General features: G+C 40.1%; 1 protein-coding gene across 2 annotated transcripts in view; it reads right to left on the bottom strand.

Annotated features, from left to right (window-relative positions):
- Positions 1-17,379, bottom strand: part of LOC110528589 (protein phosphatase 1 regulatory subunit 1A) — a 54,223-nt gene that overhangs the window by 2,366 nt on the left and 34,478 nt on the right. The window contains exons 3-7 of one of the 2 annotated variants that reach the window (XM_021610718.2): positions 12,718-12,755; positions 12,532-12,595; positions 8,854-8,898; positions 8,526-8,696; positions 181-315 (exon numbers count right to left, since the gene is read on the bottom strand). In XM_021610718.2, coding sequence (XP_021466393.2) covers positions 181-315; positions 8,526-8,696; positions 8,854-8,898; positions 12,532-12,595; positions 12,718-12,755 — 453 coding nt within the window. The remainder of the gene's footprint in view (positions 1-180; positions 316-8,525; positions 8,697-8,853; positions 8,899-12,531; positions 12,596-12,717; positions 12,756-17,379) is intronic. The other variant, XM_021610719.2, reaches the window with a different exon arrangement.

The raw sequence follows: 17,379 nt of genomic DNA on the forward strand, positions 1-17,379 counted from the left end.
AAAGCACTATTACAGATGTTAGCTTCATTATTATGCACAATTAAAGCCAAATCGTTAAATAGTTTAACAGATGAAAATAATCACTGTCTGGCTGAATTCTAAAGATTCCCATTGATGATATCAAAGGGATTAGGATAGTGTCACACTACTGTCTGCAATAGGTGCAGGGGCTCCTCCTACCTGCTTGTGTGTGTTGTTTTTGTTGTGATGATGATGTTGCTGCCATGGGGACGGTGGAACATCCCACTTCTTCCTTGGAGAAGGAGCACTCATGTCCCCCTGCAGCGTCTGATAGACTGTCCCGTGAAAACTCTGCTGGAAACACAGAAAGTGTCCTTTACAGAATAGATGTGGTTAGCAGGTCAGTGGAAAGCAGACTGTGAAGAATGGCGCCGAAGTGATTCAACAAATCTGATCTGACAATCATGATTGATGTATTTTAGTAACAGGTCCACAATGTGATGACTAACATATTAGATATGTGTGTCTGCGAGCAGGGGTTGTTGGAGAGATTTCAATTCTGTACAAATATGAGATATACATTTCAAAATAGATTATAAATATAGTTTATTTATTTATTGTCCTATCATGATGGAATGGTACCCAACCCTATAACCTAGACACCCACCTGAGGGATCCATACACTAAGGAGAAGTCCTTATCTGTTTCATGAGCCTACTGTAAGTAGCCTATACACAGCCAAGACAGAAATATTAATGCACTCAGAGACCCACAAAAGCAGCACCGCCCCCTCAAGAGTCTGAGCCTGCCTGGCAGGGTTGGTCCTACAAAGCCAAAGCCCCCTGATGGGAGAGCATAATATACCAGGAATTGCTCAAAGCTGCTAATGAAAACCTTGATGACCTTGTACCTAGCCGGTGGGAGTCCCAGTGGGGTGCCCCCAACCAGGCAGTAGCTGTGCTGACAACACTAGCTGCAGTAACCCATGGGGGGGGGGGGGGGGGGGGGGGGGGGGGGGTCACAGTCGGACATTCAGAGAGGGAGCAAATTATTGTGGCCCTGGTGGCACAGAATAATCAAAGGTCTGACTTCACAGAGAATCTTGGGAAAATGGTCAAAACTGGGGACCAGCGTGTTTCAGAAGTGGGTATATTATTTTGCTCAAATTTGCATGCCTTCTCAAACAGCTGTAACTGTATATGCATTTGCACATCAAGTCCTTTCTTGAGTTGGGCTCGGGGATGGAACAACTGTTGAACATCTGAGTTTGTGGTTGTTTGTGGGGGAATGTGATCGAGTTTGCATGAGTATGTGTACGTATCCCACATCTGATGCTATGGGGTAATGATGTTAGGGACAACATAGGATGAATCACAATAATTGTTTGCTAAAATAATAATTGCCTGTCAGAAAAATAAATGTTGGAATGTCAATCCTGGTTCTAGGTAACTGCCTACAATATTAAGCATATTATTCGTTAATTGTGTAAATTAAGATTTTTTTTAAAAACTTAACATGTGTAAACTGAACAAGTTCCACAGACATGTGACTAACAGAAATGGAATAATGTGTCCCTGAACAAAGGGAGGGTTCAAAATCAAAAGTAACAGTCAGTATTTGGTGGGGCCACCAGCTGCATTAAGTACTGCAGTGCATCTCCTCCTCATGGACCGCACCAGATTTGTCAGTTCTTGCTGTGAGATGTTACCCCACTCTTCCAACAAGGCAACCTGCAAGTTCTCTGACATTTCTGAGGGGGAATGGCCCTAGCTCTCACCCTTCGATCCAACAGGTCCAGACATGCTCAATGGGATTGGGATCCGGGCTCTTCACTGGCCATGGCAGGACACTGACATTCCTGTCTTGCAGGAAATCACGCACAGAACGAGCCGGATGGCTGGTAGCATTGTCATGCTGGAGGGTCATGTCAGGATGAGCCTGCAGGAAGGGTACCACGTGAGGGAGGAGGATATATCTTCCATATAACGCACAGCGTTGAGATTGCCTACAATGACCAAAAGCTCAGTCCGATGATGCTGTGACACACCGCCCCAGACCATGACGGATCCTCCACCTCCAAATCGATCTCGCTCCAGAGTACAGGCCTCGGTGTAACGCTCATTCCTTTGACGATAAACGCAAATCGACCATCACCACTGGTGAGACAAAACCGCGACTCGTCAGTAAAGAGCACTTTTTGCCAGTCCTGTCTGGTCCAGCGACAGTGGGTTTATGCCCATAGGCAACGTTGTTGCCGGTGATGTCTGGTGAGGACCTGCCTTACAACAGGCCTACAAGCCCTCAGTCCAGCCTCTCTCAGCCTATTGCGGACAGTCTGAGCACTGATGGAGGGATTGTGCGTTCTTGGTGGAACTCGGGCAGCTGTCGTTGCCATCCTGTACCTGTCCCGTAGGTGTGCTGTTTGGATGTACCGATCCTGTGCAGGTGTTGTTACATGTGGTCTGCCACTGCGAGGACGATCAGCTGTCCGTTCTGTCTCCCTCTAGCGCTGTCTTGTCTCAGTACGGACAATGTATTGCCCTGGGCACATCTGCAGTCCTCATGCCTCCTTGCAGCATGCCTAAGGCACGTTCACGCAGATGAGCAGGGACTCTGGGCATTTTTCTTTTGGTGTTTTTCAGAGTCAGTAGAAAGGCCTCTTTAGTGTCCTAAGTTTTCATAACTGTGACCTTAATTGCCTACCGTCTGTAAGCTGTTAGTGTCTTAACTTCTTTGGGAAAGGGGGCAGTATTGAGTAGCTTGGATGAATAAGGTGCCCAAAGTATACTGCCTGCTACTCAGGCCCAAAAGCTAGAATGTGCATACAATCAGTAGTTTTCGGTAGAAAACACTCTGACGTTTCTAAAACTGTTTGAATGATGTGTGAGTATAACAGAACTCATATGGCAGGCAAAAACCTGAGAAAATATCCAAACCAGAAAGTGGGAAATCTGAGGTTTGTAGCTTTTCAAGTCTTTGCCTAATCCAATAAGCAGTGTCTATGGGGTCATATTGCACTTCCTAAGGCTTCCACTAGATGTCAACAGTCTTTAAAACCTTGTTTCAGGCTTCTACTGTGAAGGGGGAAAGAATAAGAGCTGTTTGACTGAGAGGGCTGGCAGAATGCCATGAGCTCAGTCAGGCGAGCGTCCGTGAGAGTTAGCTGCGTTCCCTTTCCTTTCTAAAGACAAATGAATTGTCCGGTTGAAACATTATTGAAGATTTATGATAAAAACATCCTAAAGATTGATTCTATACATCGTTTGACATGTTTCTACGAACTGTAATATATTTTTTGACTTTCCGCCTGAACTAATTGCTTGCGCACTGTGCAACAGATCCGCAAGGTAGATGGATGATTTTAAATATGTTCTTGAATCATAAACAGATATGGCTCATTAATCTATACCGGTCCAAATTATGATCAAACTTACAAGCAATACAAGACTCTATTATTATGGTGGGAGATTATAATACTGTTTTAAATACCTCAATGGACCTTAAAGGAAATCACACTATAAACTATCACCTTCGTGCACTTAAGGAAATCACGAATAACATGGATATTTTGGAACCAGTGGCTATGTGGAGGCTTAAATATACTGACCTAGTGAGATATACATGGCATTCGGAAAGTATTCAGACCCTAAACTTTAATATTTCCAGTTTTACTTTTAATACATTTGCAAACATTTCTAAAACACTATTTTTGATTTGTCATTATGGGGCATTGTGTGTGTAGATTGATGAGGGAAAAAAAACTTTTTTTTAGAATAAGGCTGTAACGTAACAAAATGTGAAAAAAGTCAAGTGGTCTGAATACTTACCTAATGCACTCTACATGGCGGAGGCTCAATCAAGCTAGTCGTTTTGACTACTTTCTAATGTCATTATCACTGGCAAGAAAAGTTTAAAAAGTGTTGATAGGGGATAGAATGAAGTCGGAACATGAAATTATTTGCATATACGTTGCTCTTACATAATTTCCAAGTTCGCGAGGATATTGGAAATGAATCAAAGCCTATTGGATTATTATTTGTTTTTAACTAGGAAAGAATAATGTATAACTGACTCTTTCTGATATAGGTACAGCAGATCCCCTTATTGTATGGGACACTGTTAAATGTGCTTTTAGGCTATGCAATTCAATAATCATCTTTAAAACAAAAGCTATTTAGGTCAAAAGAGTTCATATTAGCAAAGAAAATGGAGGGACTAACATAGAGCTACAGAATAAGTTAGCGGAAAAACAAGAAGAAATTGAGTAATTTATTCAAGAAACATCAAGTGGAATGTATTATAAAAAATAAAGCGAACTGGATGAATATGGGGAAAAATACACCAAATTATTTTTAAATCTTCAACATAGAAATGCAACTAAAAATACATTTCCTGAAACGGGTTACATATCCTAGTTTACCTATTTGTTTATGGTCTTGCCTACACCTAGCGACCTGTTTTTAAAATTAATATGAGCAAAAAATATTCAATTTTATTTTAAACGGCAAACCAGACGAAATTGAACGGCCCTATTTATATAATGAATATGAATTCGGAGGGCAGAAATGATTAAATATTAAAGGATTAGACCTCTCACTAAAGGCGTCGGTCATACAACAGTTATACTTAAATACGAACTGGTTTACTAGTAGATTAGTAAGAATGTCTCACCCCATATTCAAGAACGGCCTTTTTCCCTTTATTCAGATTACAACCTCTCACTTTTGGTTATTTGAAAATGAAACAATCTCCAAAATATCACTATTTTTAAAACAAGCCATAGATAGTTGATTGCAATTTCAGTTTAGTCCACCAGAAAATAATAATACAACAAAATATTGGATATATTTGGCTGTTTTTCGCTGCATAACATTTAGAAGTAGTCCCTTTTCAGGTTTAGAATAAGTGACTCCGAAAAGCTAACTCCTGTTTGTATAAATTGGTAGCATAGCTAGCACAGAGAAATCGTGGGTGGTAGTGAAAGTCGTTTTTAACTGTAATGCAGTTGATTGGTGACAATGAACATGTATTGGGGTTGACAGCCATACAAATATTGTACTCTAATTTGTACCTCAACATAGTGTGAAATGCACATAATCGATAGCCAAAATGTAGGCACGTTTCACCTGGGGGCAGTGAGGAGGTTCGGGACGTTTCCTCCACAGCATCTTTCCGACACACGTTTCCATGGCCTTTACATTGTTTTGGTTGAGTTCCATTACCCTCTTTACCATTTTTATTAATGGGTTGCATGGTTCTTCACAATATTCTTTTGAATGTTTGTTTTAGGACTGATGCTCAACTAAGCATTCTACTTAATGCAGTCTCAATTGGTGCGGGTAAAGATTTTGTCTAAAGTGCATTACTGTGGCTTGGAAACACAATGACATTTCAAAAGGAAGCAAAACATTTGTAGGACTTTTTTTTTGTCATCATTGCGATGTCACCAGATTGACTTTAGATGCAGGTTAACTTTAGCTAGCTAGCTAATATTGAGGGGAGAGCACATACATTTTAGCTAGCCAACGTTAGCATTGCTAACTTTTTCTAACAAACGTTACTAGCTCATGGCAACATTGCCATCTCTCTAAAGTAAACTTGACGACATCACAATAATGGCAACGTTATTTCTACAAATGTTTGTCTACGCTAGCAATGTCATTGTAATTCCAGATGAACCATCAGTCAGAATTCAATATGCTGCGACATCTGTAGAATGCTGATAACCATGGCAACAACACAACCGAGTGACGGAGATGCAACCCATGAATAGTATGGCAATGACTTTTAAAATTCTCCAATTTCTATATTCCAAATGTTATTTGGAATGTTCTAATTCCAATTCCATTGTTCCAGTTCCATTGTTTCAGTTCCAAACCTGTTTTTATTGTATTGAGGGGAGAATCACCTCCTCGTCTCATCAGTCATCAGTCAATGTTATTACTGATGCTGAGTGAGTTTTAAAGGTTGATATTTTTAAAAGTCCAAAGTTGACTATTGATGGTAATGATTCAGGGGGGTTGGGTTAAATGCAGAAGACACATGGGTTTAATGGATTCAGTTGTGCAACTGACTAAGTATCCTCTTTTCCCTTTCCCATTGATTATTTTCATCCATTGGTTTTCTCACTTCTTTCTAGACGTTGCCGTTTACTACATTTTTCCGTTCTGATTTTCAATACTCTATACTAAATGGGACTATGGGACAAAAACATAGTGTGTCTTTGCGAGAGGAAAATGTCACCCAGCATAGTATCAAAGGCACCAATATTGAGAAAATATTGCAACCTACATACAGTTGAAGTCGGAAGTTTGCATACACATAGGTTGGAGTCATTAAAACTATTTTTTCAACCACTCCACACATTGTTTCAACCACTCCACACTTGTTAACCTGTAGCTCCAAACTATAGTGTAGCTCCAAACTATAGTTTTGGCAAGTCAGTTAGGACATCTACTTTGTGCAAGACACAAGTCATTTTTCCAGCAATTGTTTACAGACAGATTATTTCACTTATAATTCGCTGTATCACATAACTAGTGGGTCAGAAGTTTACATGCACTAAGTTGACTGTGCCTTTAAACAGCTTGGAAAATTACAGATAATTATGTAATGGCTTTAGAAGCTTCTGATGGGCTAATTGACATAATTTGAGTCAATTGGAGATGTATCTGTGGATGTATTTCAAGGCCTACCTTCAAACTCAGTGCCTCTTTGCTTGACATCATGGGAAAATCAAAAGAAATCAGCTAAGACCTCAGTAAAACAATTGTAGACCTCCACATGTCTGGTTCATCCTTGGGAGCAATTTCCAAATGCCTGTAGGTACCACGTTCATCTGTACAAACAATAGTATGCAAGTATAAATATTGTGGGAAGGTTGTGGAATGCTACCCGAAACGTTTGACCCAAGTCAAACAATTTAATGCTACCAGATACTAATTGAGTGTATGTAAACTTCTGACCCACTTGGAATGTGATGAAAGAAATAAAAGTTGAAATAGATCATTCTCTCTCCTATTATTCTGACATTTCACATTCTTACTGTAAAATAAAGTGGTGATCCTAACTGACCTAAGACAGGGAATGTTTACTCTGATTAACCGTCAGGAATTGTTAAAAACTGAATTTAAATGTAGTTGGCTAAGGTGTATGTAAACTTCCGACTTCAACTGTATATATGGTTTACCTGGATCCATCTGAGCACAGCTCTAGGGTTCATTTTACTACTGAATTTAAAGCAGTTGGCACGATAAGAGGTCAGCACAGCTCTAGGGTTCATTTTACTACTGAATTTAAAGCAGTTGGCACGATAAGAGGTCAGCACAGCTGCCATGCTAGGACTGCATTTCCTTTTCCCATGATCTCAAATCAAATCTACCTTTTACTCTCCCTCTTTTTCTCCCACCACACCCCCCCCCCCCTAGACCCGACTGCCTGTTCCCTCTACCCATGTCTCTCTCTTCCACCCATCTATCGCCCACGCCTCTCTCTCCCAACCCCTCTCTCTCCCAACCCCTCTCTCTCCCAACCCCTCTCTCTTCCACCCATCTATCGTCCACGCCTCTCTCTCCCAACCCCTCTCTCTCCCAACCCCTCTCTCTCCCAACCCCTCTCTCTTCCACCCCTCTCTCTCCCAACCCCTCTCTCTCCCAACCCCTCTCTCTCCCAACCCCTCTCTCTTCCACCCATCTATCGCCCACCCCTCTCTCTCCCAACCCCACTCTCTCCCAACCCCTCTCTCTTCCACCCATCTATCGCCCACCCCTCTCTCTCCCAACCCCACTCTCTCCCAACCCCTCTCTCTTCCACCCATCTATCGCCCACCCCTCTCTCTCCCAACCCCTCTCTCTCCCAACCCCTCCCTCTCCTGTTAGGGAAGATTCAGAATTTGTTGGTAACATATGTAAGATGTTTTATATTTATCAAATGTGTGTAAGTTAATTCTCATCAGAATGGTATTTTGATAATACTGTGGGCAGGGTTGCAGTATCTGTTCTATGTCAAGACTAAGTTGCATGGCCGCTGAGAGGGGAGAGGTCAAAGTGTCATCATGTGTAAACATATCTTTCACTCTCTACCTTTCCCATAGTGGGGAAAGGAAGGTTGCAGTGTCTGGAATCATTCTATGCTCCCTCTTATGTTGTTTCTATCTTAACCTATAGCCTCACCCTCCTCTCCGTGAGTTTGTCCAGGAGTTTGTATTTAGAGTGGGTTGTATCTAAATGACAATTTGATATATGCCTGTTGTAATGGAGGATTGGTTTATGGTTTGGGAAAGGAGACAAAGCTGAACGATGAGTTATGTCTATGCTGTCTGACTATGTGGGTCTTTGCTATTAAAGGAACTCAGTTGCATTGTAAGGGGGCTCTCAGAGAATTCACTGAGAGACACTGAATTTATCTGAGAGTCACAGGGTTGTGATAGAGCTCATATAATTAAAGATGGACTTTTATAACTAACTCTGACTTGTGTGTGTGGTTTGCTCCCATGATTAGGTAAATAGAGGAAATTTCCACGACACTCCCAACCCCTCTCCCTTTTTTCCTCCCTCCTCTCTTACCCTCCATCTGACAGCGCAGCTTCTCGAAGGCCTCCGCAGTGACATTGTCGCCGGTTCCCCAGGCCTCCTCGTCCTCCGGTAGCTCCAGCTCCTCCTCCTCTCCGGTGGGCAGAGTGTCCGGGCTGGGTCTGTCTGACAGACAGCTCTCTGAGGAACACTCATCATCTCCACCTATATATTGTGTTGGAAGAAAAAAAATATGCAGAAGACTGTAGCTGTCTTATGTAACTGTGGCTGTAGCTTATGGAGAATAAAGTTGCAGTGTATTCTATTCTGTTGTCACGGTGTCCTGTGCAAGCAAACAATAAGGTATAAACTCTTCTCATACCGTGCTGCTGCTTGTACAGGTGGTGTTCTACCATGAACTGCAATTCTGTAGGGAGGGAGGGAGAATGTGAGAGAGGTAGAGAGGGAGCGGGAAAATACACAATAAAAGGTGCAGGAGTCAATGTTAATATACTGTACAGTACGCCATTATGAACTGATGAAATCTTCACCGTCTTGCTGTAACATAGCCTTCTTCAGCGTGTCCATTAGAGTTGAAGCTGCTTGTAATGTAATGGAAGTGACTTAGCCCATATTATTGTGTGGGCGATGAATGTGTTGATTATTCCTTTAGAGGTTCAACTTGGTGTCATGATAGGGGCTGTACCAAATGTTTGATATATTTAATAGTAATTGATTATGCTCATGTTGTATTAATAGAAGGGGAGGGGTTATAAGACCCCTCCCTCCTTACATTTATAGGGTCCTAGACTACAGATTAACAATATATATACATTATGAGGTTTAATATTGTTTCACAGTACTTTTCTAGGCTCTCTGCCTCTTATGAAGAAACAGTCTGAGCAATGTGTGACTGTGAAGACAGAACTCTGCAGGGGAGTGTAAGAGATAGGAGACTAGTTAGACGTTAGACAACTTGGACATTTACTGCTAAGCTTTTAGATAGCTATATAAACAAGAGTTTTAGTGTTGAGTTGGCATGGTTTTGGTCTCAGGAGTAGAAGATAATGATGTAGGCAGTGACATAACTAGGGCTGGACTTTGGGTTTAATAAAATAACTCGGGACCTTTCTTTGATGCAGAACTTACTCTGAAACATGCGTCATGTTCCTGTTGTCAACTTCTGTCTGCAATTGCATTAAGAAAGGTTTTTGAACGATTTAATTAAAGATATTGTCATAATGCTAATTTCACCGATGAGCCAATGATTGACAAGGACCAAGGAAACGAACCCCAACAAAACCTACAGTGTATTTACACCCCTTGACTTATTCCACACTTTGTTGTGTTACAGCCTGAATTCAAAATTGATTAAATAGTTTTTATTCTCACCCATCTACACAAAATACCCCATAATGACAAAGTGAAAACATGTTTTCTTTTTTTAGCACATTTATTGAAAATTAAATACAAAAACATCTCATTCACATAAGTATTCAATCAATAGTTTGTAGAAGCACCTTTGGCAGCGATTACAGCAGTTTTTCTGGGTAAATTTATAAAAGAATTCCACATCTGGATTGTGCATCATTTCCCATTATTCTTTATTCTTTTGGTGGTTGATCATTGCTAGACAACCATTTTCAGGTCTTGCCATAGATTGTCTCGTAGATTTATGTCAAAACTGTAACTAGGCCACTCAGGACATTCACTGTCTTCTTGGTAAGCAACTCCAGTGTATATTTGGCCTTGTGTTTTAGGTTATTGTCCTGCTGAAAGGTGAATTCATCTCCCAGTGTCTGATGGAAAGCAGACTGAACAAGGTTTTACTCTAGGATTTTGCCTGTGTTCAGCTCCATTTTATTTATTTTTATTCTGAAAACCTTCCCAGTCCTTAACATTTACAAGCATACCCTTAACATGATGCAGCCACAACCATGCTTGGAAATATGAAGAGTGGTTCTCAGTGATGTGTTCTGTTGGATTTTCCCCAAACATAACACTTTGTATTCAGGACATAAAGTGAATTTCTTTGCAACATTTTTTCAGTTTTATTTCAGTGCCTTATTGCAAACAGGATGCATGTTTTGGAATGTCTTTATTCTGTACAGGCTTCCTTGTTTTCATTCATTTAGGTTAATATTGCTCAGTTTTGTCCTATCCTAGCCATTAAAAGTGTTACAAAAAGTACAAAGTGTTTGTTATGTGTTAAACCTCTGTTAAAATACGCTTAAAATTATTAAAAGACAAGAAAGCGATTGTGATTGTGTTGAATTTTGTTTGGGAAATAAAGATGGACATGGTTTGAAAAAGGTAGTGGTGATTTGAAACCGCTCAGGGATTTCACCATGGGGCCAATGGTGACTTTAAAACAAGTACAGAGTTTAATTAGGGATAGGTGTCTCGCTAGTGGGACAAATTCCGGTGACACTGGAGGGTGTGCAATTCAAATAAATAATCATAACAATTATGGATATTATACCTTTAGGTACATATAAGTGTGTTATATTCACAAATAACGATTAAATATTAACTTACTTTTTGAAACTCTTCCTCTGATTTGTCATCCAAAGGGTCCCAGCTATACCATGTAGTGTCGTTTTGTTAGATAAAATCCTTCTTTATATCCCAAAAAGTCTGTTTAGTTGGCACCATTGATTTGAGTAATCCACTCGTTCAACATGCAGAGAAAGGAATCTGAAAATCTACCCCTAAACTTTGTCAAAATACGTTTTTATTCACTCCTCAGATACCCTAAAATGTAATCAAGCTATAATATTTCTTACGGAAAGAAGTATGTTCAATAGGAAACCGATTTTAGCAGGTGCACACTGTCTTCATGGCGCGCCCAAACATGAATTTCCAAGACTCTGTCCCTGTACTAAAACTGATATTTCTTATTTGTTTTTTTATAGTTACAAGCCTGAAATCTTGAACATAGACTGCTGACACCCTGTGGAAGCCATGGGAATTGCATCCAGGGAGCTAATTTTCAATATGACCTTTTACTTGCCTTTCTAAGAGGAAGGTCGCTTAAAAACAAAAATTCTTTCCTACCATATTTATTGTGTTATATTCTCCTACATTAGCTTAACATTTCTACAAACTTCAAAGTGTTTTCTGTCCAATTGTACCAATTATATGCATATCCTGGCTTCAGGGCCTGATCAACAGGCAGTTTACTTTGGGCACGTCATTCAGGCAGAAATTGAGATTTTTAACATAGAGCAGGCCCTGTCGTTACCTCATTTCCAAGAGATAATGCCTTACATTATGCCTGGGAAGAAAACACTTGTCAGGTGTAATGCAAAAAATGTACAATTTGCTCAAATTCCCATTGGCTCAACTTACCCAAAGGTCATTGGCTAAACTTACCCCAAGGCAAACATTTAGACTATATTAGCTGACACAGCTACAAGGATGCACTTTAATATTGAAGCTTAGAGAGACCGCAGCTGATGTATAGACCAATCTTAAAATGATCTACTTTGGTTTAGATACATGAAACCTCTAACACAAAAAAAGACACCCTGGTTCGAATCCAGGCTGTATCACAACCAGCCATGATTCGGAGTCCCATAGGGCGGCGCACAATTGACCAAGCGTCTTTCGGGTTTGGCCGGTGTAGGCCGTCATTATAAATGAGAATTTGTTCTTAACTGACTTGCCTAAATAAAGGTTACATTTAAATGTTAAAACATTTTATTTGACTTGGTGAAAATCTGTTTTTTGGACCTAACTTGTTTTTTTTACTTCACAGATTACACAAACTTATGACCTCTTCCTAAATATTTGGTCAAATTATTAATTTTGTGCATGGTTTCCTAGAAACAAGGGTGGCTCAACTTAGCCCACTCTTTTATTTGTTCTGTTTAGGAAGTGAAGAGAGTGCAAACCGAGGACACATTCAGAACTTTGGGCTGACTGACATATTATTAAACTGAAGAAAGTCACACTGCAATAACCCCATGTTGATTAAATAAATAAGAGCCCATCTTAAATGACTATGTTGATGCTTATGTGTTACCTTCTCTACAATTCGTAAGCTACATGACCTCACCTTTCATGGTGGGCGTGCCTCTTGCTCCCTTCCTCCTCTGCCTGGGAGAGTTCAACAGGGCTGCCTGCAACAACATGTCAACATTAATAAGGTAAGCCGGGCCAGAAGATCTTCATTTGTCCATGGGTTGTCGTTACTAATGATTTCTCTATAGATGCATTCCATATGAAGTACACAGTTGATTACCTTGTATAACTGGTTAGGAAGACGGTCTTCATCTATTTCTGTAGGAGGGACAATAAAATATGGGTTGTGAATTAAACTGTAACATAAACAAATCCGATGAACTGTGTAGGGTGGCTGGAAGCCTAGTTGTTAAGAGCTTTGGGCCAGTAACCGAAAAGATGCTGATTCGATTCCCGAGACAACTAGGTGCAAAAGTAATTTGATGTGCACTTAACCCTAATTCCTTCTGTTAATCACTCTGTAACAGTGTCTGCCAAATGCCTAAAATAAAATGTAAAATGATGAACACACACATAGACTTGGCAGGACAGTATAGTCCTATAGTTCTGCCAGTCTACAGCTGTGTTCCAGTATATAGTCCTATAGTTCTGCCAGTCTACAGCTGTGTTCCAGTATATAGTCCTATAGTTCTGCCAGTCTACAGCTGTGTTTCAGTATATAGTCCTATAGTTCTGCCAGTCTACAGCTGTGTTTCAGTATATAGTCCTATAGTTCTGCCAGTTTACAGCTGTGTTCCAGTATATAGTCCTATAGTTCTGCCAGTCTACAGCTGTGTTCCAGTATATAGTCCTATAGTTCTGCCAGTCTACAGCTGTGTTCCAGTATATAGTCCTATAGTTCTGCCAGTTTACAGCTGTGTTCCAGTATATAGTCCTATAGTTCTGCCAGTCTACAGCTGTGTTCCAGTATATAGTCCTATAGTTCTGCCAGTCTACAGCTGTGTTTCAGTATATAGTCCTATAGTTCTGCCAGTCTACAGCTGTGTTTCAGTATATAGTCCTATAGTTCTGCCAGTCTACAGCTGTGTTCCAGTATATAGTCCTATAGTTCTGCCAGTCTACAGCTGTGTTCCAGTATATAGTCCTATAGTTCTGCCAGACTCCAGAGGGACTCGACAATGTATGGTGACTAAGGTGACCTTGTGTCAGTCTGTGTGTGTGTGTGTGTGTGTGTGTGTGTGTGTGTGTGTGTGTGTGTGTGTGTGTGTGTGTGTGTGTGTGTGTGTGTGTGTGTGTGTGTGTGTGTGTGTGTGTGTGTAAACATGTATGTTGTGTGTGTGTGTCTGTGTGTGACCTTGTGCCAGTCAGTCCAGATGGTCTAATGACCCCCTCAGACCTCTGCCTGACGTCAGCAGGACAAGTGGCACTGGATAGTCACAATGCTGACATTACTACAACCACAACCACAGGACTGATCCTAGATTCACAATAACAACCACACACACACACACAACATACATGTTTATACACACGCACACACACACACACAGTCTTTTTCTAGGACACCACCACCTTGTTGCCTAGCAACCTAAACATCCCCAGACACCAGTACAGTTCAGTGTGTCTGTGTGTCTATGGGTGTGTCCATGCGACCTCCATGCATGTGTGTGTACACTTGAGCATGTTTGTGTCTGTTTGTCTGAGTGTGTGTGTGTGTGTGTGTGTGTGTGTGTGTGTGTGTTTGTCTGAGTATGTGTGTGTGTGTGTGTGTGTGTGTGTGTGTGTGTGTGTGTGTGTGTGTGTGTGTGTGTGTTTGTCTGTGTGTGTGTGTGTGTGTGTGTGTGTGTGTGTGTCTGTGTGTGTTTGTCTGAGTGTGTGTCTGCATATGAAATGTGAACAGCTCTTCAACATGCCTGTGATGTGTCTGCATCTGTTTCAACACTCCTCTCTGCATCACATAACAATTCAGCACGTTTTAATATCGACATCAACTGAATAAAAAAATACAAAATGAACGACTTCTCATAAAAACACACCAAGAAAGCCCCTTTTCATTTTTAACAACGTGTGTTTGTGATGATGCATCAAACATCCATATTTTTAGCAAGTCCCAAGTGTCTGGCCATCAAGATTTTTGTTTCAAAACCATTAAAATAAGTAGGGCAGACCTGCAGTGTTCTCTCTCTCTCTGTCTCTCTCTGTCTATCTCCCTCTCTCTCTGTCTATCTCTCTCTCTGTCTCTCTCTCTCTCTCTGTCTATCTCTGTCTCTCTCTCTGTCTATCTCTCTCTCTGTCTCTCTCTCTCTCTCTGTCTCTCTCTCTCTCTCTCTCTCTCTCTCTCTCTCTATCTATGTGTCTCTCTCTCTCTCTCTCTTTCTCTCTCTTTCTTTCTCTCTGTCTGTCTCTCTCTCTCTCTTTCTCTCTCTTTCTCTCTCTCTCTCTCACCCTCTGAGTGAGAGAGAGAGAAAGGGTTACAGCTCAGTGTGTGAATTGGAATAAACTGAGGGGTCTTCTCCAAACTGACTAGGAGTTAATCTCAAATGGAATCCTACTCTAAAGAGCCTATGTGGTCTATGCCCAAAAGTAATGCAGGATATAGGGCTATAGGTCAAAAATAGTAGACTACATTGTAGATTATAGGGTGTTATCTTTATTATTATATATTATAGGGTGTTATCTTTATTATTATATATTATAGGGTGTTATCTTTATTATTATAGCCTATAGGGTGTTATCTTTATTATTATAGCCTATAGGGTGTTATCTTTATTATTATAGCCTATAGGGTATTATCTTTATTATTATAGCCTATAGGGTATTATCTTTATTATTATAGCCTATAGGGTGTTATCTGTATTATTATAGCCTATAGGGTGTTATCTGTATTATTATAGCCTATAGGGTGTTATCTTTATTATTATAGCCTATAGGGTGTTATCTGTATTATTATAGCCTATAGGGTGTTATCTTTATTATTATAGCCTATAGGGTGTTATCTTTATTATTATAGCCTATAGGGTGTTATCTTTATTATTATAGCCTATAGGGTGTTATCTTTATTATTATAGCCTATAGGGTGTTATCTGTATTATTATAGCCTATAGGGTATTATCTTTATTATTATAGCCTATAGGGTGTTATCTTTATTATTATAGCCTATAGGGTATTATCTTTATTATTATAGCCTATAGGGTGTTATCTGTATTATTATAGCCTATAGGGTGTTATCTTTATTATTATAGCCTATAGGGTGTTATCTTTATTATTATAGCCTATAGGGTGTTATCTTTATTATTATATATTATAGGGTATTATCTTTATTATTATAGCCTATAGGGTATTATCTTTATTATTATAGCCTATAGGGTATTATCTTTATTATTATAGCCTATAGGGTGTTATCTGTATTATTATAGCCTATAGGGTGTTATCTGTATTATTATAGATAATCATCTGTTATCTTTATTATTATAGCCTATAGTGTGTTATCTGTATTAGTATAGCCTATAGGGTGTTATCTTTATTATTATAGCCTATAGGGTATTATCTTTATTATTATAGCCTATAGGGTGTTATCTGTATTATTATAGCCTATAGGGTGTTGTCTTTATTATTATAGATAATCATCTGTTATCTTTATTATTATTGTCACGCCCTGACCTTAGAGAGCCTTTTTATGTCTCTATTTGGTTTGGTCAGGGTGTGATATGGGGTGGGCATTCTATGTTTTGTTTTCTATGATTTTGTGTTTCTATGTTTTGGCCGGGTATGGTTCTCAATCAGGGACAGCTGTCTATCGTTGTCTCTGATTGGGAACCATACTTAGGTAGCCCTTTTTCCCTCCTTTCGTTGTGGGAAGTTGTCTTTGTTTGTGGCACTATAGCCCTTAAGCTTCATGGTCGTTTTGTATGGTTTATTGTTTTGTTGGCGTAATTTTAAATAAAATAAAAATTTACCCTCACCATGCTGCGCTTTGGTCCAGTTCTTTCGACGGCCGTGACAATTATAGCCTATAAGTATTATCTTTCTTACTATAGCCTATAGGATGTCATCTTTATTCATGTATAGGGTGTACTCTCTCTCTCTCTCTCTCTCGACAGGCATCCAGCTACAGCTCACTCTGATACAGATATCAGTGGAGTGTGTGTGTGTGTGTGTGTGTGTGTGTGTGTGTGTGAAATAATGAAATACTTACACATAATATAGTTTGTATCAGTAAGACAGTCAACATTACCATTATGTCACTCCAAAGATCTAATAGATGGGAAAACAGAGGGGAGTGGGGAATTGCTGATAAAAAGGACCATTATTTGTATGTGTGTGTAGTACGGAACTGTTATTTTTCTTCAGGGAGAATATCAGAGACTCAGTTAATCTCCTGTGAATCTCTTGTTGAGAGAAAGATCCCTAAGATCAAAGACAGAAAAGAGAGTTTATATGTAGTCTATAAATACCTATCACAATGACTTAGCAACATTACCTATACCACACACACACACACACACACACACACACACACACACACACACACACACACACACACACACACACACACACACACACACACACACACACACACACCAGGGAGGAGAGAGAGAGAGAGAGAGAGAGAGAGAGAGAGAGAGAGATTTTGTGAGTGAGTATTGTTTACTGTTAAAAAAGTATTGAAATTTAGAGATGGAGAGAGAGAGGTGTCCCACTCTCTTATGACACCGGGGAGAAGAGAGAGACAAAGACAGAGACAGACAGAGAGAGTTGGAGAGAGAGAGAGACAGAGAGAGGAGAGGTATCCCACAAGGAAGGAGAGAGAGAGGAGAGGAAACGAGAGATGGTATCCCACAGAGAGAAGAGAGAGAGACGTTTAGTTCCAAATATCAGGAAGGACAGGAGCCATATAAGGATAAGGGGGTTAGTTCCGATGGTAAGGAAGGACAGAAGGACA

Source organism: Oncorhynchus mykiss, chromosome 7, assembly GCF_013265735.2.
Source record: "Oncorhynchus mykiss isolate Arlee chromosome 7, USDA_OmykA_1.1, whole genome shotgun sequence".
Classification (NCBI taxonomy): Eukaryota; Metazoa; Chordata; class Actinopteri; order Salmoniformes; family Salmonidae; genus Oncorhynchus; species Oncorhynchus mykiss.